The 24,868-nt window shown below is 45.5% G+C and overlaps 1 protein-coding gene across 1 annotated transcript in view; it reads right to left on the minus strand.

Moving 5' to 3' along the window:
• The window catches only part of gnsb (glucosamine (N-acetyl)-6-sulfatase (Sanfilippo disease IIID), b), a gene marked incomplete at its 5' end in the record, with an annotated part of 40,619 nt that overhangs the window by 10,566 nt on the left and 5,185 nt on the right, over positions 1 to 24,868 (minus strand). The window contains 6 exons of the mRNA XM_079525311.1: positions 479 to 580; positions 2,813 to 2,916; positions 3,219 to 3,337; positions 4,042 to 4,124; positions 8,226 to 8,393; positions 17,738 to 17,836. Of these exons, the coding sequence (XP_079381437.1) occupies positions 479 to 580; positions 2,813 to 2,916; positions 3,219 to 3,337; positions 4,042 to 4,124; positions 8,226 to 8,393; positions 17,738 to 17,836 (675 nt within the window). The remainder of the gene's footprint in view (positions 1 to 478; positions 581 to 2,812; positions 2,917 to 3,218; positions 3,338 to 4,041; positions 4,125 to 8,225; positions 8,394 to 17,737; positions 17,837 to 24,868) is intronic.

A 24,868-nucleotide genomic window follows, 5' to 3' on the forward strand; every position in this document is an offset into this window, starting at 1 on the left:
TCAAATGGTGGTCCGTGGCTCAAATGGGTCTGAGAGGCTAAATGTCATCAAATGGTGGTCCGTGGCTCAAATGGGTCTGAGAGGCTAAATGTCATCAAACGGTGGTCGGTGGCTCAAATGGGTCTGAGAGGCTAAATGTCATCAAATGGTGGTCCGTGGCTCAAATGGGTCCGAGAGGCTAAATGTCATCAAATGGTGGTCCGTGGCTCAAATGGGTCCGAGAGGCTAAATGTCATCAAATGGTGGTCCGTGGCTCAAATGGGTCCGAGAGGCTAAATGTCATCAGATGGTGGTCCGTGGCTCAAATGGGTCTGAGAGGCTAAATGTCATCAGATGGTGGTCCGTGGCTCAAATGCCCAATAAATAATGGGCCTTGATACGGAAAGCGTTGAAAACCACTGGATTAGTCGACAAATTCCCAGGACTATTATTATTATTAGCCTACAAAGTCTTTCTTTAGCGGAGGAACATCTCTAACCATCTGAGGCAGGAAGGACTGCCCATCCATGGTGACGTGGGACAGGTTGAAACCAGAGATGTCCAGGATGGTGGGAGCCAGGTCAATGTTCAGCACCGGAGCCTAGTAACAGGACATTAAAACAATACCAGGTCAATGTTCAGCACCGGAGCCTAGTAACAGGACACATTAAAACAATACCAGGTCAATGTTCAGCACCGGAGCCTGATACCAGGACACATTAAAACAATACCAGGTCAATGTTCAGCACCGGAGCCTAGTAACAGGACACATTAAAACAATACCAGGTCAATGTTCAGCACCGGAGCCTAGTAACAGGACACATTAAAACAATACCAGGTCAATGTTCAGCACCGGAGCCTAGTAACAGGACATTAAAACAATACCAGGTCAATGTTCAGCACCGGAGCCTGATACCAGGACACATTAAAACAATACCAGGTCAATGTTCAGCACCGGAGCCTAGTACCAGGACACATTAAAACAATACCAGGTCAATGTTCAGCACCGGAGCCTAGTAACAGGACACATTAAAACAATACCAGGTCAATGTTCAGCACCGGAGCCTGATACCAGGACACATTAAAACAATACCAGGTCAATGTTCAGCACCGGAGCCTAGTAACAGGACATTAAAACAATACCAGGTCAATGTTCAGCACCGGAGCCTGATACCAGGACACATTAAAACAATACCAGGTCAATGTTCAGCACCGGAGCCTAGTACCAGGACACATTAAAACAATACCAGGTCAATGTTCAGCACCGGAGCCTGATACCAGGACACATTAAAACAATACCAGGTCAATGTTCAGCACCGGAGCCTAGTACCAGGACACATTAAAACAATACCAGGTCAATGTTCAGCACCAGAGCCTAGTAACAGGACAAAGGAAATCAATAGAATACAATGATTGATATTATTGGTTAAATTCAGTGTTGGGCAGTAGCTAAGCTCACGTGAACCATGCAGTTAAGATAAGACTTTATTTGCCTGAAAGACAGAAAGAACATGCATCCTACAATACTACATACAGTACCATACTTTACTGCATCCTAAAATACTAGTATAGCATCCCTGTTCCTGTTCCTCATAATAGGCAAATACCCTGTTGTGCTGAATATGTCCCCCCCCCCCCCCCCCCCCCCCCCAATGGAAATATCCTAAAAAACGGGGACGTATTATAATCAGGCTCTACGGGCCACTCTACCGCTGAGCCACTGCCGCCGCTAGTTGTCATGCCAATTAATTCCTTCCCACACGGACGTTTGCGTGGAGTGGTCACTGCTGTCGTATCCTACTGACTGACCTGCCAGTGAGTGGGGAGCCCCCACCGGGAGGACGTAGAGCCTTCGTCCTTCCACGTTCATGACGTGAACATGTATTCCTTCTCCTCCTCTTCCTCCTCCTCCTCCTCCTCAGACAACAACTCGATAACGTCCTCATGTTACTTATTTTCTGAGCCATGCAAATAAACAACAACCCGCATCTGCACTGACCGGAGACGGCGAGATTCATGCATCCCGCGAGTAAAGCTAAACCAGAAACAGGACAGTCACTGTGTCAGCACGGAGGTGGGGGAGATATAGTTTGGGGATAAAGTTTGCTCGCTTCTATCTGTTACTTCTCTGACACAGCGCAGTTCAACTTCAGCCTGTCAATTAGTGGAACACCGCTGAGAGCCACACACAGCTGCAGTTAGGTTCTCTTAATTAAGGGCGCGTTCTGAAATAGCGCACTGTGCAATGCAAACTAATATAGGCGAGTGCGCTCCGGTGCTGTATGCAAATGGAAAGAATGACTTCTGTCCGTGACAATAACCAATCCTACAGTTTGAATTATGTACACACGCACACATGGAGCAAAAATTATGATATGGGGAAAACAATTGAAAATGCTATTTTTTCCATTTTCTTTTTTTTCGACTTTCGACTTCTCCTCATTTGAATCGACTTGTGTTAATGAAATCGATGCATTGATGCATGGATTATTTAATGAATGCCCTAGTACCACGGTGGATGGATTATTTAATGAATGCCCTAGTACCACGGTGGATGGATTATTTAATGAATGCCCTAGTACCATGGTGGATGGATTATTTAATGAATGCCCTAGTACCACGGTGGATGGATTATTTAATGAATGCCCTAGTACCACGGTGGATGGATTATTTAATGAATGCCCTAGTACCACGGTGGATGGATTATTTAATGAATGCCCTAGTACCACGGTGGATGGATTATTTAATGAATGCCCTAGTACCACGGTGCATGGATTATTTAATGAATGCCCTAGTACCACAGTGGATGGATCCCAACTGTCTTGGTTCTCACCTGCAGCGTCTGCTGTGGTTTGATGCCAGGGCCTCGGACCATGAGGGGGATTCTGATGTCAAAATCGTACAGCTGCCTCTTGTCAATGGGCAGAGAAAACTGACCTGAAAACACAAAATAGAGCACCGAAGTCTGACGTCAATATCGGTAGAGGGCGCAAATCCACAGGTTTGTGTACTTTTTATTTGCATTGTAAGAAATCCCTCCGTGCATGTCACCAGTGGTCTACCCTCGCCTCAAATCGTGAGACTTGGCGTCATACCATCGATGGTGGCGTGTCTACCTTTGAGAGGTCCATTTGGTTCCATTTGTACAGTCGTTGAAGTTAACTTTACACTGTAAAGTTTACAGTGTGTGTGTGTGTGTGTGTGTGCGTGCGTGCGTGCGTGCGTGAGTGCGTGTAGACCTGTGTGGTAGCCGTTGTCTGAAGTGTAGATGATGTAGGTGTTGTCTAGTTCCTTCAGTTCGTCCAGCTTTTGGACCAGAGCAGCAACCATATCATCAACAGAGAGCAGAGTCTGCCACCTGAGGAACACAATTCACATGTTTAGTATTGAGTGGTTTTAGGTGACGTTTGTGACCAAATTTGACTGAGAGACTGCCATTGGATTTTTTTTAATTTTCGTTTTTTCACGTCATATGAAATCAGGGAATCATAGCTTCAAATTGACATATTGGTTGTTCAGTTTGACCCACCAGTTTTGGAGATATGGCTTATAGAGTAATGTCTTGCAGAGAAACAGCGAGTTGAGAAAACAGGCTTGAAAGGTTCACTTCTGTAGTCTCTAACATTACACCTAGCTACATGTTTAAGCATTTATTTCATATTTACATGTCTTCTGTGGTCTCTAACATTACACCTATAGCTACATGTTTAAGCATTTATTTCATATGTACATGTCTTCTGTGGACTCTAACATTACACCTAGCTACATGTTTAAGCATTTATTTCATATTTACATGTCTTCTGTGGTCTCTAACATTACACCTAGCTACATGTTTAAGCATTTATTTCAAATGTACATGTCGATTTCAGCTCTTATATTTATTTCACACATGCTCTAGTATGTGAAGAGTATGAGAGTTAACTCATTTTGGAATTTATCTACAATTACTATTATTATAAATTAAGTGGTTGTGGTTTTTATTATTTTTATTGTAAAGCACTTTGGTACAACTTTGTTGTTATTTAAATGTCCTATATGAATAAAGATGGTATGGTATGGTACCTCTTCCTGTAGGCGTTGTCCAGGAAGTCCACAGAGCTGCTGGGCATGGGGTTGAGGGGCTGACGCAGCAACCAGTGCTTGTCCTGAAACACACACAACATGTACACAACATGTACACAATGTACACAACATGTACACAACATGTACACAACATGTACCAGGATGCTGGAAACCAGATATTTAGCATTTATTATCCTTTTAACCCATTTAGACCTGAGGACGATTGTACAAAACTCTGATGCTGGCATTCAAAGCAACCAAAGGTATGGCTCCCCCATATCTTGCAAGCATGATTGAACCCTACAAACCCTCCCGCGCACTCAGATCAGCCAACGCAGGGAAGCTGGAAGTACCCTCACTAAAAACGCCGGGACAACGCTCCACACGCCCCAAACTCTTCTCCCTTCTGGCCCCAAAACTGTGGAACGCACTTCCCGTTGCAGTCAGAACTGCAGCATCACTCCCGATCTTCCGCCATAGTTTGAAAACCCACCTTTTCAGACTCCACCATGGCCCATAGCACTTACCCTACCCCCTTAGACAGCACTTTTTAGACTTAGATAGCATTTGAAACAGACTTATGTCATGTAGACAGCACAATAACAGTACAGCATAGTATAATATATATGTATAGCTTATATGTATAGTGTCATTATATATAGATATGTTCTAGTTACGTTCTTAGCTTACGCATGTTTCTTGATAAATGCTTTTTATATATGTGATGTATTCCCATGCTTTTTGTTCTTGCTTAATGTAAGTCGCTCTGGATTAAGAGCGTCTGCTAAATTGTAAATTGTACAACATGTCTTCTAAATCCTGACAGTTTTCTGAAAAACCCTATGTTTCTACTATGTCAGTCGTTCTCAAACAATTTCATGTCAAGAGATCCAGTAGAACTAAATGTCAGGGAGGGACTAGTGGAGAAGAGATCCAGTAGAACTAAATGTCAGGGAGGGACTAGTGGAGAAGAGATCCAGTAGAACTAAATGTCAGGGAGGGACTAGTGGAGAAGAGATCCAGTAGAACTAAATGTCAGGGAGGGACTAGTGGAGAAGAGATCCAGTAGAACTAAATGTCAGGGAGGGACTAGTGGAGAAGAGATCCAGTAGAACTAAATGTCAGGGATAGACTAGTGGAGAAGAGATCCAGTAGAACTAAATGTCAGGGATGGACTAGTGGAGAAGAGATCCAGTAGAACTAAATGTTAGGGAGGGACTAGTGGAGAAGAGATCCAGTAGAACTAAATGTCAGTGATGGACTAGTGGAGAAGAGATCCAGTAGAACTAAATGTCAGGGAGGGACTAGTGGAGAAGAGATCCAGTAGAACTAAATGTCAGGGAGGGACTAGTGGAGAAGAGATCCAGTAGAACTACATGTCAGGGAGGGACTAGTGGAGAAGAGATCCAGTAGAACTAAATGTCAGGGAGGGACTAGTGGAGAAGAGGTCCAGTAGAACTAAATGTCAGGGATGGACTAGTGGAGAAGAGATCCAGTAGAACTAAATGTCAGGGAGGGACTAGTGGAGAAGAGATCCAGTAGAACTAAATGTCAGGGAGGGACTAGTGGAGAAGAGATCCAGTAGAACTAAATGTCAGGGATGGACTAGTGGAGAAGAGATCCAGTAGAACTAAATGTCAGGGAGGGACTAGTGGAGAAGAGATCCAGTAGAACTAAATGTCAGGGAGGGACTAGTGGAGAAGAGATCCAGTAGAACTAAATGTCAGGGATAGACTAGTGGAGAAGAGATCCAGTAGAACTAAATGTCAGGGATGGACTAGTGGAGAAGAGATCCAGTAGAACTAAATGTTAGGGAGGGACTAGTGGAGAAGAGATCCAGTAGAACTAAATGTCAGGGAGGGACTAGTGGAGAAGAGATCCAGTAGAACTAAATGTCAGGGAGGGACTAGTGGAGAAGAGATCCAGTAGAACTAAATGTCAGGGAGGGACTAGTGGAGAAGAGATCCAGTAGAACTAAATGTCAGGGAGGGACTAGTGGAGAAGAGATCCAGTAGAACTAAATGTCAGGGAGGGACTAGTGGAGAAGAGATCCAGTAGAACTAAATGTCAGGGATAGACTAGTGGAGAAGAGATCCAGTAGAACTAAATGTCAGGGATGGACTAGTGGAGAAGAGATCCAGTAGAACTAAATGTTAGGGAGGGACTAGTGGAGAAGAGATCCAGTAGAACTAAATGTCAGTGATGGACTAGTGGAGAAGAGATCCAGTAGAACTAAATGTCAGGGAGGGACTAGTGGAGAAGAGATCCAGTAGAACTAAATGTCAGGGAGGGACTAGTGGAGAAGAGATCCAGTAGAACTACATGTCAGGGAGGGACTAGTGGAGAAGAGATCCAGTAGAACTAAATGTCAGGGAGGGACTAGTGGAGAAGAGGTCCAGTAGAACTAAATGTCAGGGATGGACTAGTGGAGAAGAGATCCAGTAGAACTAAATGTCAGGGAGGGACTAGTGGAGAAGAGATCCAGTAGAACTAAATGTCAGGGATAGACTAGTGGAGAAGAGATCCAGTAGAACTAAATGTCAGTGATGGACTAGTGGAGAAGAGATCCAGTAGAACTAAATGTCAGGGAGGGACTAGTGGAGAAGAGATCCAGTAGAACTAAATGTCAGGGAGGGACTAGTGGAGAAGAGATCCAGTAGAACTAAATGTCAGGGAGGGACTAGTGGAGAAGAGATCCAGTAGAACTAAATGTCAGGGAGGGACTAGTGGAGAAGAGATCCAGTAGATCTAAATGTCAGGGAGGGACTAGTGGAGAAGAGATCCAGTAGAACTAAATGTCAGGGAGGGACTAGTGGAGAAGAGATCCAGTAGATCTAAATGTCAGGGAGGGACTAGTGGAGAAGAGATCCAGTAGAACTAAATGTCAGGGAGGGACTAGTGGAGAAGAGATCCAGTAGAACTAAATGTCAGGGATGGACTAGTGGAGAAGAGATCCAGTAGAACTAAATGTCAGGGAGGGACTAGTGGAGAAGAGATCCAGTAGAACTAAATGTCAGGGAGGGACTAGTGGAGAAGAGATCCAGTAGAACTAAATGTCAGGGATGGACTAGTGGAGAAGAGATCCAGTAGAACTAAATGTCAGGGATGGACTAGTGGAGAAGAGATCCAGTAGAACTAGTCATTTTATGTTTGGTTGCGCTCGGTTGTTGCGCTCTGAACAAGGTCACAATGCGTCGCGTGCGTTGTGATCTTGTAGATCGGCCATTTTCAGCATGCAATTAAGTGTAAAATCAAATTTTATATTCTATTATTCAAAAGACTATGAATAAAACTACATCAGAATCAACGCTGCATGCATGTTGTAACTTGTACAAATAGAAAGTGCGTGCATGTTGTAACTTGTAACTTGTACAAATAGAAAGTGCGTGCATGTTGTAACTTGTACAAATAGAAAGTGCGTGCATGTTGTAACTTGTAACTTGTACAAATAGAAAGTGCGTGCATGTTGTAATAACTTGTACAAATAGAAAGTGCGTGCATGTTGTAACTTGTACAAATAGAAAGTGCGTGCATGTTGTAACTTGTAACTTGTACAAATAGAAAGTGCGTGCATGTTGTAACTTGTAACTTGTACAAATAGAAAGTGCGTGCATGTTGTAACTTGTAACTTGTACAAATAGAAAGTGCGTGCATGTTGTAACTTGTACAAATAGAAAGTGCGTGCATGTTGTAACTTGTACAAATAGAAAGTGCGTGCATGTTGTAACTTGTAACTTGTACAAATAGAAAGTGCGTGCATGTTGTAACTTGTACAAATAGAAAGTGCGTGCATGTTGTAACTTGTACAAATAGAAAGTGCGTGCATGTTGTAATAACTTGTACAAATAGAAAGTACGTGCATGTTGTAACTTGTACAAATAGAAAGTGCGTGCATGTTGTAACTTGTACAAATAGAAAGTGCATGCATGTTGTAACTTGTAACTTGTACAAATAGAAAGTGCGTGCATGTTGTAACTTGTACAAATAGAAAGTGTGTGCATGTTGTAACGTGTAACTTGTACAAATAGAAAGTGCGTGCATGTTGTAACTTGTACAAATAGAAAGTGCGTGCATGTTGTAACTTGTACAAATAGAAAGTGCGTGCATGTTGTAACTTGTACAAATAGAAAGTGCGTGCATGTTGTAACTTGTACAAATAGAAAGTGCGTGCGGTTCTCTCTTACTTTCCCTGGCTTGTCGAAGCTGCCGTCTCGCGGGGCCTTGACGTCGCTGAAGCTCTTCTGGTACTGGGGGGCGGCGGTCCAGGGGGAGTGGGGCGCGGGGGGCGACAGCATCACGAAGAACGGGTGCTGCGGACTCCTGTCGTCCAGGAAGTGGAGGGACCTGTTCAGCTGCACCGCGGCACACACATAAGTTCAAGTTCAACCCCAACCCCAAGGTTACATAGTGTAGGGGGTCGCGACCCCTTGGGGGGGTCGCCAAATTATTATTATTATTATTTTTATTTATTTTTTGCAACTGAATGGCTGGAAAGTGGAAATGAAGAGTTTACATATAGTACATGCATACACCTTCCCTAATGATTATATCTGGTTTCAGTATTTATTTATGGTGTATTGTCTCTATTATTAAGGTTATAATATATTATATAGTATAGTATGTATAGTTTACATAGATACTCCACTGTTACGTTCTTAGTTTACGCATGATTCATGATAACTACTTTTTATATATGTGATGTAACCCAAGGTTATATAGTGTGTACAAAACACCACAGGTTCAAGTTCAACCCCAACCCCAAGGTTATATAGTGTGTACAAAACACCACAGGTTCAAGTTCAACACAACCCCAAGGTTGTATAGTGTGTACAAAACACCACAGGTTCAAGTTCAACACAACCCCAAGGTTATATAGTGTGTACAAAACACCACAGGTTCAAGTTCAACACAACCCCAAGGTTATAGGCCCTCATTTATCAACGCGGTGTACAACCACATTTGGGTTGATAATGAGGGCCATAGTGTGTACAAAACAGGCCATGTACAATATTATTCAATCATCTTTCAGCTAAAATCAGTGAATATTTTGTCGTTGTTGGATAAGATTTTGTCAACAATTCCATGGTGTATTGATGTTGGTACCATTAGGAGAGACAACTGGCTGTATTGATGTTGGTACCATTAGGAGAGATAACAGGCTGTATTGATGTTGGTACCATTAGGAGAGACAACAGGCTGTATTGATGTTGGTACCATTAGGAGAGACGACAGGCTGTATTGATGTTGGTACCATTAGGAGAGATAACAGGCTGTATTGATGTTGGTACCATTAGGAGAGACAACAGGCTGTATTGATGTTGGTACCATTAGGAGAGACAACAGGCTGTATTGATGTTGGTACCATTAGGATAGATAACAGGCTGTATTGATGTTGGTACCATTAGGAGAGACAACAGGCTGTATTGATGTTGGTACCATTAGGAGAGACAACAGGCTGTATTGATGTTGGTACCATTAGGAGAGACAACAGGCTGTATTGATGTTGGTACCATTAGGAGAGACAACAGGCTGTATTGATGTTGGTACCATTAGGAGAGATAACAGGCTGTTAATAATGTGTAAATATATGTTTTTTGTGATCATTAGAATGTCTAGAACATGTTTTATTTATTATTGTGAAAGATATCCCCCAAATGTAAATTATGAATGTTTTTTTACATCATTTCCTCTGATTAGTCCTAGGTAGTAAAAAGTAGTAGTAAGGTTGAAATCTCTTTTTTAAGCAAGTAGAAATTAATCCGTGTTTTACAGAGTTAAATGAACACTGAGGATGTTACAGTATAGATTTGGGTCCCAGAGATAAAACAAACTAAATTGGTATCCAATGGGGTTCCGTTGCCTAATGTATATCAACCCATGGCCCTTGAAATAAATAAATACAAAGGTTGAGAATGACTGATGCAGAGTCCAGACAGGGAAGTGAAAGCAGAACCAGCACCACGCAGACAGACAATAGACTGTTAATTCTCAGCAAGACAACTTGGTTGAATGAGACTTTACACCGTGGATCACAACGCGTCGCAGCGCGGCGCGTTGTGAGCTTGTACATCGGCTATTTTCAGCAAGTGTAAAAAGTCATTAAGACTGCACCAATAGCCGATGTACAATAGCCGATGTACCAATAGCCGATGGACAATAGCCGATGTACAAGCTCACAACGCGCCGCGCTGCGACGCGTTGTGAGCTTGTACATCGGCTATTTTCAGCAAGTGTAAAAAGTCATTAAGACTGCACCAAGGCCAAAATACATTTTACAAAATACATTTAAGTCGACTAAATCAACTGTAGACGACTAAAATCTTATGACATTTAGTCGACTATAACTAGACTAACACAAAAACATTCCAGGTGACTAAAATGTGACTGAATTAAAACTATTCAAAAGACAACACTGGTGTACAGGAGGAGACGATAAGGACAAGACAGGAGGAGACGATAAGGACAAGACAGGAGGAGACGATGAGGACAAGACAGGAGGAGACGATGAGGACAAGAGGAGCTGAACCCTGAACAGAACATTGGTGTACAGGAGGAGACGATAAGGACCAGAGGAGCTGAACCCTGAACAGAACATTGGTGTACAGGAGGAGACGATAAGGACCAGAGGAGCTGAACCCTGAACAGAACATTGGTGTACAGGAGGAGACGATAAGGACAAGAGGAGCGGAACCCTGAACAGAACATTGGTGTACAGGAGGAGACGATAAGGACCAGACAGGAGCTGAACCCTGAACAGAACATTGGTGTACAGGAGGAGACGATAAGGACCAGACAGGAGCTGAACCCTGAACAGAACATTGGTGTACAGGAGGAGACGATAAGGACCAGACAGGAGCTGAGCCCTGAACAGAACATTGGTGTACAGGAGGAGACGATAAGGACCAGACAGGAGCTGAGCCCTGAACAGAACATTGGTGTACAGGAGGAGACGATAAGGACCAGACAGGAGCTGAGCCCTGAACAGAACATTGGTGTACAGGAGGAGACGATAAGGACCAGACAGGAGCTGAACCCTGAACAGAACATTGAAACATGAACCCTGAACAGAACATTGAAACATGTGACTTTTATTCGGCCTCTAGAAAGCTGGCTGAGCAGAAAATACAGTCACATGATTCCAACATATAACATGTACTCTGATGACATCATGACATGCAGAGGACAAGAAGAGACAGACAGACAAGTCACCGCATGTCTTCCATGACACACAGAGGACAAGAAGAGACAGACAGACAAGTCACAGCATGTCTTCTGACACACAGAGGACAAGAAGGGACAGACAGACAAGTCACCGCATGTCTTCCATGACATGCAGAGGACAAGAAGAGACAGACAGACAAGTCACCGCATTTCTTCCATGACATGCAGAGGACAAGAAGAGACAGACAGACAAGTCACCGCATTTCTTCCATGACATGCAGAGGACAAGAAGAGACAGACAGACAAGTCACCGCATTTCTTCCATGACATGCAGAGGACAAGAAGAGACAGACAGACAAGTCACCGCATGTCTTCCATGACATGCAGAGGACAAGAAGAGACAGACAGACAAGTCACCGCATGTCTTCCATGACATGCAGAGGACAAGAAGAGACAGACAGACAAGTCACCGCATGTCTTCCATGACATGCAGAGGACAAGAAGAGACAGACAGACAAGTAACTGCATGTCTTCTGACACGCAGGACAAGAAAGGACAGACAGACAAGTCACCGCATGTCTTCCATGACATGCAGAGGACAAGAAGAGACAGACAGACAAGTAACTGCATGTCTTCTGACACGCAGGACAAGAAAGGACAGACAGACAAGTCACCGCATGTCTTCCATGACATGCAGAGGACAAGAAGAGACAGACAGACAAGTCACCGCATGTCTTCCATGACATGCAGAGGACAAGAAGAGACAGACAGACAAGTAACTGCATGTCTTCCACAACACATTATTACTCTAGCGATACTGTACACATCCTGTAAGAATGTCTGTGATCATTTGTTACCGATTCTGCAAATGTCTTCTAAATCTGACAGTTTTCAGAAAAAACCCATGTTTCTATGTCAGTTAGAGACCAGCGGGTGGCGGATTTAGCCGCGGTTGCCGCGGGTGAACCGCAGTTTAGGGTGGATTAGGGTCAATTCAATATATTATAAATTAATATCGGATAAACCGCGGGTGAAATAATGCTGGAAATAATAAATGAATGGCAGCCATCTATCTATAGGCTTTATAACTTTTAAAACGGAAATAAATTAATGATATCTATCTATAGTCTTATAATATATTTTTTAAAAGGCACAAAATCTCAGCATGCGTGCGTTAGTAGTATTTTAATATTTTCCATCAGGCACAAATTAGACGCCTATATTGGCTAAGAAGGACCACAACAACGAGTGGGCTGCTAGCTGCTAGGCTAACAGGCAGCTGAGAGTATGAAAGAAACTTACAACTAACTGAAACAGAAGGGAAGAATATAAGTTTGGCGTGGGACTCGGTACCATGGGACTGCATGGGAGCGAGGGCTGGATATATGCCACATGAAAAGACGTTCGTTGCGATGTGCGAACGTGACTGACTGAACGGACGGCAGCCTTGTTGCCATGGAAATGGGAATATACAACCGTAACTTTGGTGAACTGTCGGCAGTGGTGAGTGACACAACTTATAAATAGCCGATCTACAAGCTCACAACGCGTCGCAGCGAGCCAGCGACGCGTTGTGAGCTTGTAGATTGGCTATCCCTGCAGCGGATTTCGGGTGGTTGCGGATATATAAATTGGATTAATTAATTAATGCGGTCGGATAACGGGCGGATCATTAATATGTACGGGCGGATTAGGGTGACAAAAAAGCTCATCCGCAGTTCTCTAATGTCAGTGGTTCTCAAACTATTTCATGTCAAGGACCCCTAGAATCATATGTATTTGGCCTCCGACCCCCATCTGAAAATATGTTGTTCCAGGGACCCCCCAGAAGCAAAGATTAGAGTTAAAAACGTTGGCTCTGAAAGAATATATATATTCAAGGATTTGCGCCACATTTTCACGATTTTTCTAAAATAGCAGACCTACAAGCCCTACGAGCTTGTAGATCTGCTATTTTTCAACAGCTAAAGTATAACATAATGCTTAAAACACCAAAAGGGGTTCCCGTCCAGAATGGGTTAAAACACCAAAAGGGGTTCCCGTCCAGAATGGGTTAAACACCAAAAGGGGTTCCCGTCCAGAATGGGTTAAAACACCAAAAGGGGTTCCCGTCCAGAATGGGTTAAACACCAAAAGGGGTTCCCGTCCAGAATGGGTTAAACACCAAAAGGGGTTCCCGTCCAGAATGGGTTAAAACACCAAAAGGGGTTCCCGTCCAGAATGGGTTAAAACACCAAAAGGGGTTCCCGTCCAGAATGGGTTAAACACCAAAAGGGGTTCCCGTCCAGAATGGGTTAAACACCAAAAGGGGTTCCCGTCCAGAATGGGTTAAACACCAAAAGGGGTTCCCGTCCAGAATGGGTTAAAACACCAAAAGGGGTTCCCGTCCAGAATGGGTTAAACACCAAAAGGGGTTCCCGTCCAGAATGGGTTAAAACACCAAAAGGGGTTCCCGTCCAGAATGGGTTAAACACCAAAAGGGGTTCCCGTCCAGAATGGGTTAAACACCAAAAGGGGTTCCCGTCCAGAATGGGTTAAACACCAAAAGGGGTTCCCGTCCAGAATGGGTTAAAACACCAAAAGGGGTTCCCGTCCAGAATGGGTTAAAACACCAAAAGGGGTTCCCGTCCAGAATGGGTTAAAACACCAAAAGGGGTTCCCGTCCAGAATGGGTTAAAACACCAAAAGGGGTTCCCGTCCAGAATGGGTTAAAACACCAAAAGGGGTTCCCGTCCAGAATGGGTTAAAACACCAAAAGGGGTTCCCGTCCAGAATGGGTTAAACACCAAAAGGGGTTCCCGCCCAGAATGGGTTAAAACACCAAAAGGGGTTCCCGTCCAGAATGGGTTAAAACACCAAAAGGGGTTCCCGTCCAGAATGGGTTAAACACCAAAAGGGGTTCCCGTCCAGAATGGGTTAAAACACCAAAAGGGGTTCCCGTCCAGAATGGGTTAAACACCAAAAGGGGTTCCCGTCCAGAATGGGTTAAAACACCAAAAGGGGTTCCCGTCCAGAATGGGTTAAAACACCAAAAGGGGTTCCCGTCCAGAATGGGTTAAACACCAAAAGGGGTTCCCGTCCAGAATGGGTTAAAACACCAAAAGGGGTTCCCGTCCAGAATGGGTTAAACACCAAAAGGGGTTCCCGTCCAGAATGGGTTAAAACACCAAAAGGGGTTCCCGTCCAGAATGGGTTAAAACACCAAAAGGGGTTCCCGTCCAGAATGGGTTAAACACCAAAAGGGGTTCCCGTCCAGAATGGGTTAAAACACCAAAAGGGGTTCCCGTCCAGAATGGGTTAAAACACCAAAAGGGGTTCCCGTCCAGAATGGGTTAAAACACCAAAAGGGGTTCCCGTCCAGAATGGGTTAAAACACCAAAAGGGGTTCCCGTCCAGAATGGGTTAAAACACCAAAAGGGGTTCCCGTCCAGAATGGGTTAAACACCAAAAGGGGTTCCCGTCCAGAATGGGTTAAAACACCAAAAGGGGTTCCCGTCCAGAATGGGTTAAAACACCAAAAGGGGTTCCCGTCCAGAATGGGTTAAACACCAAAAGGGGTTCCCGTCCAGAATGGGTTAAACACCAAAAGGGGTTCCCGTCCAGAATGGGTTAAAACACCAAAAGGGGTTCCCGTCCAGAATGGGTTAAAGTGCTTCTTGGTGTTTTTTGTCAAGAGACATGTTTTACCTGTACCTTAGATCAGTGGTTCCCAAACCTTTTCATGTCAAGGACCCCCAAATTGACACTAATTACCCCGCGGACCCCCATTTGAAAAGATATGCCAGGGACCCCCCCCCCCCCCCCCCCCATAAGAGAAGACTTTTACGGCTCTAGCAGTGATTCACAACCCGTTTCATTTCAAGGACCCCCAGTTTGACATGCATTAATCTACGGACCCCCATTTAATGGAATTTCTATCTCTGGGACCCCCGATTTATATTGTAAAATCACTGTTAGTTTAACTCTGAGAGTGTACAAATGGAACCAAATGGACCCGTTAGGGTCCATTTGGTTCCATTTGTACACTCTCAGAGTTACAGACCCATAAGGGTCCATTTGGTTCCATTTGTAAGAGTTACAGACCCATAAGGCTCCATTTGGTTCCATTTGTACACTCTCTGAGTTACAGACCCATAAGGGTCCATTTGGTTCCAAATTATCATTTAGCCGGGTCCCCCCTGGAACTCCCTCAGGTACCCCTGGGGGTCCCCGGACCCCACTTTGGGAACCACTGCTTTAGATCACGTGTATATAATATATCGTGTTTCTGTAACTGCGACTATAAAGAACATTGTGTTGATCATTAACACATTGAGAGCCCACGCAATACTGCCCAAAATCACTTTCACCTAGAAAATCCATTCACATTTTTTATAATTCAGCTGACTGTGGAGACACATGCTGGAACTTTTTACTTTGAAATGTTTTATAGTTTCTGAGTTATTTAATTTAAACGCCAAATGCATTCTCAATGGCGAAAACACAAACTTTGGCACCATGTGTTAAAAAAAGAAGTGTTTTGATTTTTCTGATTTTTTTTAATAAAGACAGACGTCTTGGGCTATGCACGTGCGGTAATACCCAGGACGTCCACAGACGTTTTGGGCACAAAATGTGTTTCTAAACCTTTAAAAAAGAAAAGAAGTGCAAAGCAATACAGACAGACAGACAGACAGACAGACAGACAGACAGACAGACAGACAGACAGACAGAATGTGACACGAAAGCTGATGTAGCAACTTTACAGAAGAGCTTCCTTCTACAGGAACAGTCAAGGTTCCTTCTACAGGAACAGTCAAGGTTCCTTCTACAGGAACAGTCAAGGTTCCTTCTACAGGAACAGTCAAGGTTCCTTCTACAGGAACAGTCAAGGTTCCTTCCACAGGAACAGTCAAGGTTCCTTCCACAGGAACAGTCAAGGTTCCTTCTACAGGAACAGTCAAGGTTCCTTCTACAGGAACAGTCAAGGTTCCTTCTACAGGAACAGTCAAGGTTCCTTCTACAGGAACAGTCAAGGTTCCTTCTACATGAACAGTCAAGGTTCCTTCTACAGGAACAGTCAAGGTTCCTTCTACAGGAACAGTCAAGGTTCCTTCTACAGGAACAGTCAAGGTTCCTTCTACAGGAACAGTCAAGGTTCCTTCTACATGAACAGTCAAGGTTCCTTCTACAGGAACAGTCAAGGTTCCTTCTACAGGAACAGTCAAGGTTCCTTCTACAGGAACAGTCAAGGTTCCTTCTACAGGAACAGTCAAGGTTCCTTCTACAGGAACAGTCAAGGTTCCTTCTACAGGAACAGTCAAGGTTCCTTCTAGAGGAACAGTCAAGGTTCCTTCTACAGGAACAGTCAAGGTTCCTTCTACAGGAACAGTCAAGGTTCCTTCTACAGGAACAGAAGAGCTTCTTCTACAGGAACAGTCAAGGTTCCTTCTACAGGAACAGTCAAGGTTCCTTCTACAGGAACAGTCAAGGTTCCTTCTACAGGAACAGTCAAGGTTCCTTCTACAGGAACAGTCAAGGTTCCTTCTACAGGAACAGTCAAGGTTCCTTCTACAGGAACAGTCAAGGAAAGGAGAGATGTCTGAATCAGCTAGTCTGGTCTCTTAGAGGTCAATGATTCTCAACCCCCAGTTAGGCCACGGCAGGGGTATGGCAAGCAAGCTATGGCAGCTGCCATAGCTTGGCTCCAGGGGGGGAAAGAATACATAAAATGAAGGGAAAAATGGAGGAAAATATGGCAAAAGAAAAGAGGCAAATAACTGCATATAACCGCAACAATGGAGGAAAATAGGCCAATAAAAGAGGCAAATTACCACACCTAACGCATGCACGCACGCTGCGTGTTGTGAACTTAGCTTTTGCTGAAATGATGCCACTGGGCATCTATACTGTGAAATCCTCTGTTAACCCGGGAAGGCCTTCTGGTGTTGTATGCATTATGTTATACTTTAGCTTTTGAAAAATAGCAGATCTACAAGCTCATAGTGCACCAGCGAGTGGCGCGCTACGAGCTTGTAGATCTGCTATATTTTTGAAAAATCTTGAAAATGTGGCGCAAATCTTTGAACATATATTCTTTCAGAGCGAACGTTCTTAACCCAAATCTTCCCTCTGGAACAACATATTTTCAGATGGGGGTCCGCAGCCAAATACAGATAATTCCGGGGGTCCTTGACATGAAAAAGGTTGAGCACCACCACTGACACAGAAAGGTTGAGCACCACCACTGACATAGAAACACAACATTTTCAGAACACTGTAAGAAGCCTTTTTTTTCTTTTTTTTGTATCAGTCTCAGTCTAAATGGGTTAATTTAACGTATGGGTTCATTTGGTTTCCTAACTATCAAATCATTTAGCTGGGGACCCCCCCCTGGGGACCCCCCCCTGGGGACCCCCCCTGGGGACCCCCCCTGGGGACCCCCCCCCTGGGGACCCCCCCTGGAATCCCCATAAGGATCACTGAGGGTGCTCGGAACCCACATTGATAAGATAAGACAATATGAAAGCAGACTAACTAAACAATGTTGACTTACTATGAGGTCTGTGAGGTAGTCTTTTTCATAAATGTCCCCATGCAGTTCTTCTTTGCCGTTGACTGAAAGAGTGTAGTTGTAGTACTGGGAGTTCCCCACCTGTAACCAGAAAACCACAGGTTGGGGTAACAGCGTTAGAAAGTAGGGGTAATCCTGGTCTCTAAACTGCCTCCCCCTGGCCAGCCGGGGCGCCTGATGGAGGGGAAAGGAACTGGTCTCTATACTGCCTCCCCCTGGCCAGCCGGGGCGCCTGATGGAGGGGAAAGGAACTGGTCTCTAAACTGCCTCCCCCTGGCCAGCCGGGGCGCCTGATGGAGGGGAAAGGAACTGGTCTCTAAACTGCCTCCCCCTGGCCAGCCGGGGCGCCTGATGGAGGGGAAAGGAACTGGTCTCTATACTGCCTCCCCCTGGCCAGCCGGGGCGCCTGATGGAGGGGAAAGGAACTGGTCTCTAAACTGCCTCCCCCTGGCCAGCCGGGGCGCCTGATGGAGGGGAAAGGAACTGGTCTCTAAACTGCCTCCCCCTGGCCAGCAGGGGCGCCTGATGGAGGGGAAAGGAACTGGTCTCTAAACTGCCTCCCCCTGGCCAGCCGGGGCGCCTGATGGAGGGGAAAGGAACTGGTCTCTAAACTGCCTCCCCCTGGCCAGCCGGGGCGCCTGATGGAGGGGAAAGGAACTGGTCTCTAAACTGCCTCCCCCTGGCCAGCCGGGGCGCCTGATGGAGGGGAAAGGAACTGGTCTCTAAACTGCCTCCCCCTGGCCAGCCGGGGCGCCTGATGGAGGGGAAAGGAACTGGTCTCTAAACTGCATCCCCCTGGCCAGCCGGGGCGCCTGATGGAGGGGAAAGGAACTGGTCTCTAAACTGCCTCCCCCTGGCCAGCCGGGGCGCCTGATGGAGGGGAAAGGAACTGGTCTCTATACTGCCTCCCCCTGGCCAGCCGGGGCGCCTGATGGAGGGGAAAGGAACTGGTCTCTAAACTGCCTCCCCCTGGCCAGCCGGGGCGCCTGATGGAGGGGAAAGGAACTGGTCTCTAAACTGCCTCCCCCTGGCCACCCGGGGCGCCTGATGGAGGGGAAAGGAACTGGTCTCTAAACTGCCTCCCCCTGGCCAGCAGGGGCGCCTGATGGAGGGGAAAGGAACTGGTCTCTAAACTGCCTCCCCCTGGCCAGCCGGGGCGCCTGATGGAGGGGAAAGGAACTGGTCTCTAAACTGCCTCCCCCTGGCCAGCCGGGGCGCCTGATGGAGGGGAAAGGAACTGGTTGGAATAACGTAAATAAATGCCTAAATTGTAACGTGTTCCTTCCACGCGCTACGTCCAACCAGGGAAACGCCCCCCCCCCTGTCAGGTGTAAAGGAGCAACTTGGACACTCAGGCATGAAGGAAGCATGAGTTCAAGTCCGTTGCTCTCCCCATGTCCCCCATAAATGGGGACTAGGTTGGCAGAGGGTGTGTAGAGCCCAGGATCACATTAGAAAATTGACACAGCTGGGTCATATTGGCCCAAAGCCTGTTAATAAAGTATTCAATCTATCAATAAATATAAGATACTCTTTTTCCAAGTGTCTGTTTTCACTACTGAATGAGACAAGTGCACAAATTAAATGTAGAATGTAGCCATTGACGGTCACAGTACTATTGCAGTGATCAATATCGGTGAAAATAATCTGGATGATATCCTGTATCTCTATTAGAAAGACGTGCATAATGTGTGTTTGCACACAGTAGGCCTGTCTATTCTGTACAGCAGGGGTGGGCAACTTTGAAGATGGAGAGGGCCACTACTATAGTTCCACAATCACTCCAGAGGGCCACTATAGTTCCACACTCACTCCAGAGGGCCACTACTATAGTTCCACACTCACTCCAGAGGGCCACTATAGTTCCACACTCACTCCAGAGGGCCACTATAGTTCCACACTCACTCCAGAGGGCCACTACTATAGTTCCACACTCACTCCAGAGGGCCACTATAGTTCCACACTCACTCCAGAGGGCCACTATAGTTCCACACTCACTCCAGAGGGCCACTATAGTTCCACACTCACTCCAGAGGGCCACTATAGTTCCACACTCACTCCAGAGGGCCACTATAGTTCCACACTCACTCCAGAGGGCCACTACTATAGTTCCACACTCACTCCAGAGGGCCACTATAGTTCCACACTCACTCCAGAGGGCCACTACTATAGTTCCACACTCACTCCAGAGGGCCGCTATAGTTCCACACTCACTCCAGAGGGCCACTATAGTTCCACACTCACTCCAGAGGGCCACTATAGTTCCACACTCACTCCAGATGGCCACTACTATAGTTCCACACTCACTCCAGAGGGCCACTATAGTTCCACACTCACTCCAGAGGGCCACTATAGTTCCACACTCACTCCAGAGGGCCACTATAGTTCCACACTCACTCCAGAGGGCCACTACTATAGTTCCACACTCACTCCAGAGGGCCACTATAGTTCCACACTCACTCCAGAGGGCCGCTATAGTTCCACACTCACTCCAGAGGGCCACTATAGTTCACACTCACTCCAGAGGGCCACTATAGTTCCACACTCACTCCAGAGGGCCACTATAGTTCCACACTCACTCCAGAGGGCCACTATAGTTCCACACTCACTCCAGAGGGCCACTATAGTTCCACACTCACTCCAGAGGGCCACTATAGTTCCACACTCACTCCAGAGGGCCACTATAGTTCCACACTCACTCCAGAGGGCCACTATAGTTCCACACTCACCAAAGAGGGCCACAGTGCATATTACTGTCGTAGCAAAAATATCCGATCTACAAGCTCAAAACGTGTCGCACTGTGACGCGTTTTGAGCTATATTTGCTATATTTGAATTGAAAACCTGAATATTTGTTTTGCTATTTTTGAATTGGAATCCTGAAAAGTAACCTTTTTATTGAATGTCAATGTTATGTTATGAACTGTTAACATGACTACATTGGACACAAAAAGACAATAACATGTTAATACTAGTCATTAAGTACTAGTCATTTAATACTAGTCATGAAGTAATTAAAGCGGGTTTGGAATAGTAAACAGCTGAAATCAATACTATATCAGTATTCTGATATTAACATGCGGGCCGCATTATGTGAAGGTGGGGGCCGCATGTGGTCCCCGGGCCGCCAGTTGCCCACCCCTGCTTTTTTTATGCGTTAAATCTCATGCGAGTACACATTAACCCATTCTGACCTGAGATCAGATTCTAAAAATGTCTTCTACATCCTGACAGTTTTCTGAAAAAGCTATGTTTCTATGTCAGTGGTTCCCTTGATTTTTCAAAAATAGCAGACCTACAAGCTCGTAGCGCGCCACTCGGTGGCGCGCTACGAGCTTGTAGGTCTGCTATTTCTAAATAGCTAAAGCATAACATAATGCTAACACCAAAAGGGGTTCCCGCCCAAAATGGGTTAAGACAAGAGTGAAGTTATTTGGTTTCGGTTCCTCGACCATTTACAAATTTAGACATTTAGCGGATGCTCCTAATCCAGAGCGATTTACAGTAAGCATGAGGACAACACGATGCAATACATCAAATACATAGAAATAAGTAATCTGGGATCATACATAAACCAATAAGAAGCTATCGTCACCTCACTCGACACTGTAGCACCATTACATGTAAGTAGCCTTGCCAAACCATGAGGCCCATAGGGCAGGAGCCTATCTCCTGTTTCTGTAGCCATGAGGCCCATAGGGCAGGAGCCTATCTCCTGTTTCTGTGGGCAGGAGCCTATCTCCTGTTTCTGTAGCCATGAGGCCCATAGGGCAGGAGCCTGTCTCCTGTTTCTGTAGCCATGAGGCCCATAGGGCAGGAGCCTGTCTCCTGTTTCTGTAGCCATGAGGCCCATAGGGGAGGAGCCTATCTCCTGTTTCTGTAGCCATGAGGCCCATAGGGGAGGAGCCTGTCTCCTGTTTCTGTAGCCATGAGGCCCATAGGGCAGGAGCCTATCTCCTGTTTCTGTAGCGTGAGGCCCATAGGGCAGGAGCCTATCTCCTGTTTCTGTAGCGTGAGGCCCATAGGGCAGGAGCCTGTCTCCTGTTTCTGTAGCGTGAGGCCCATAGGGCAGGAGCCTATCTCCTGTTTCTGTAGCCATGAGGCCCATAGGGCAGGAGCCTATCTCCTGTTTCTGTAGCCATGAGGCCCATAGGGCAGGAGCCTATCTCCTGTTTCTGTAGCGTGAGGCCCATATAGGGCAGGAGCCTATCTCCTGTTTCTATAGCGTGAGGCCCATAGGGCAGGAGCCTATCTCCTGTTTCTGTAGCGTGAGGCCCATAGGGCAGGAGCCTATCTCCTGTTTCTGTAGCCATGAGGCCCATAGGGCAGGAGCCTGTCTCCTGTTTCTGTAGCCATGAGGCCCATAGGGGCAGGAGCCTATCTCCTGTTTCTGTAGCCATGAGGCCCATATAGGGCAGGAGCCTATCTCCTGTTTCTGTAGCCATGAGGCCCATAGGGCAGGAGCCTATCTCCTGTTTCTGTAGCCATGAGGCCCATAGGGCAGGAGCCTATCTCCTGTTTCTGTAGCCATGAGGCCCATAGGGCAGGAGCCTATCTCCTGTTTCTGTAGCCATGAGGCCCATAGGGCAGGAGCCTATCTCCTGTTTCTGTAGCCATGAGGCCCATAGGGCAGGAGCCTATCTCTTGTTTCTGTAGCCATGAGGCCCATAGGGCAGGAGCCTATCTCCTGTTTCTGTAGCCATGAGGCCCATAGGGCAGGAGCCTATCTCCTGTTTCTGTAGCGTGAGGCAGCTTGATGTACAAGTACACCCCCTGGACATGACGCTAGTATGTCGCAGGGACTTACCCCCAATCCAACCCTTGATGCTGAGTGTCAAGCAGAGTCTTGGTATGACCCGGCCGGGGATTGAACCCCGACCTCCCAGTCTCAGGGCGGACACTCTAACCACAAGGCCACTGAGCTGTTCCATTACATGAACAAACACATTCAATGTTTAAGAATAACTAATAGTGAGGTAAGAAATGGCACACTTTAAGTTGCTTTAAAGTGCTGTGTATGGGTCCTTCTTAAAATACTATTTCTATAATATGTGTGTATGTGTACAGTACATAGACATCTATGTGCGTGCGTGCGTGCGTGCGTGCGTGCGTGCGTGCGTGCGTGCGTCTCACCAAGGCATGCCACTGGTCCCAGCCAGGTGGAACTTGTTCAACACCTCCTGCCTCTTTCTTGCCATACTGACGGACAAAACAACTGGTTAGTCTTAGTGAGATGCATTTCAACAAACATTTTTGAAAATTCATGAACACAAATGTGCTTATGGGGGGGGGGGGGGGGGGGTCCCTGGCACAAAACATTTTTCAGATGGCTAGTGGTGGTGCGTCCGCGGCCAAATACATACATAGCAATTTGAGAACCACTTATGACTGCTTTAAGTGACAGTTATGGTGCTTGGTGTGGACGCCACGGCCCACGACTGGAGATAGATCTGTCTGTCTGTATGTGCTCATTATGTGGTGTACATGGATGGAAGAAAGATAAATACAATCTCAAGACTGAAAATGAAATGTGACTAAATTTGACTGAGGGACTGCCATTGGATTTTTTTGAATTTTCGTTTTTTCATGTTATATGAAAGCAGGGAATCATAGCTTCAAATTGACATATTGGTTGTTCAGTTTGGCCCACCAGTTTTGGAGGTATGGCTCATAGAGTAATGTCTTGCAGAAAACAGCGAGTTGGGAAAACAGGCTTGAAAGGTTCACTTCTGTGGACTCTAACATTACACCTAGCTACATGTTTAAGCATTTATTTCATATTTACATGTTGATTTCAGCTCTGACACTTATTTCAGACATTCTCTAGTATGTGAAGAGTCTGCCTGTGCTATAAACTCATTTTGGAAAAAATAAATAAAAAAAAGTTTTTCTCCTCTGGTGAAAAGCTGTAATTTGCGCGATGGCAGTCTCTGTTTTAGGGCCGACCAGCTGAAGAAATCATGACATTTCATTGCCCAAATGTGTGCATGTACTCATTGTACTGTACAACTTCCTGGTCTCATGTACTCATTGTACTGTACAACTTCCTGGTCTCATGTACTCATTGTACTGTACAACTTCCTGGTCTCATGTACTCATTGTACTGTACAACTTCCTGGTCTCATGTACTCATTGTACTGTACAACTTCCTGGTCTCATGTACTCATTGTACTGTACAACTTCCTGGTCTCATGTACTCATTGTACTGTACAACTTCCTGGTCTCATGCACTCATTGTACTGTACAACTTCCTGGTCTCATGCACTCATTGTACTGTACAACTTCCTGGTCTAATGTGTGCATGTACTGTACAACTTCCTGGTCTCATGTACTCATTGTACTGTACAACTTCCTGGTCTCATGTACTCATTGTACTGTACAACTTCCTGGTCTAATGTGTGCATGTACTGTACAACTTCCTGGTCTCATGTACTCATTGTACTGTACAACTTCCTGGTCTCATGTACTCATTGTACTGTACAACTTCCTGGTCTCATGTACTCATTGTACTGTACAACTTCCTGGTCTAATGTGTGCATGTACTGTACAACTTCCTGGTCTCATGTACTCATTGTACTGTACAACTTCCTGGTCTCATGTACTCATTGTACTGTACAACTTCCTGGTCTAATGTGTGCATGTACTGTACAACTTCCTGGTCTCAACTGCGCCATGTTTCTTTCCTTCCAGGGAGACAACATGGCGTCCACCGTACGGTCTTCGCTTCTCGTTAGGCATGTAACGATTTACTCAACTCACGATACGATTCGTATCACGATATGAGGTTCACGATAGGATTTTTCACGATATTAAAAATATATATATTTTAAAGAAAAATTACCGTTTTTTTAATTTTATATAATTTATCTTCCCCCCTGAGATGTTTTATTTAACTACATTGCAAAAGAAGCACTTTTGACAGTGCAGAAACATAATTGCCTCCCTTGATGAGCATCAACGACCATCATCACCTGGGCACAGTCACAGACACACACAGCTCCCCTCTGCAGTGCTCTACTACTGAAAGTGACTATCATTTCTCTCCAAAAGCACTTGAATATGATGGAATATGAGTAAAGCTCGATTTTTTTTATTTCAATGTATCGATTCGAA

This window comes from Electrona antarctica (genome assembly GCF_951216825.1).
Source record: "Electrona antarctica genome assembly, chromosome: 16".
In the NCBI taxonomy this organism is placed as follows: domain Eukaryota; kingdom Metazoa; phylum Chordata; class Actinopteri; order Myctophiformes; family Myctophidae; genus Electrona; species Electrona antarctica.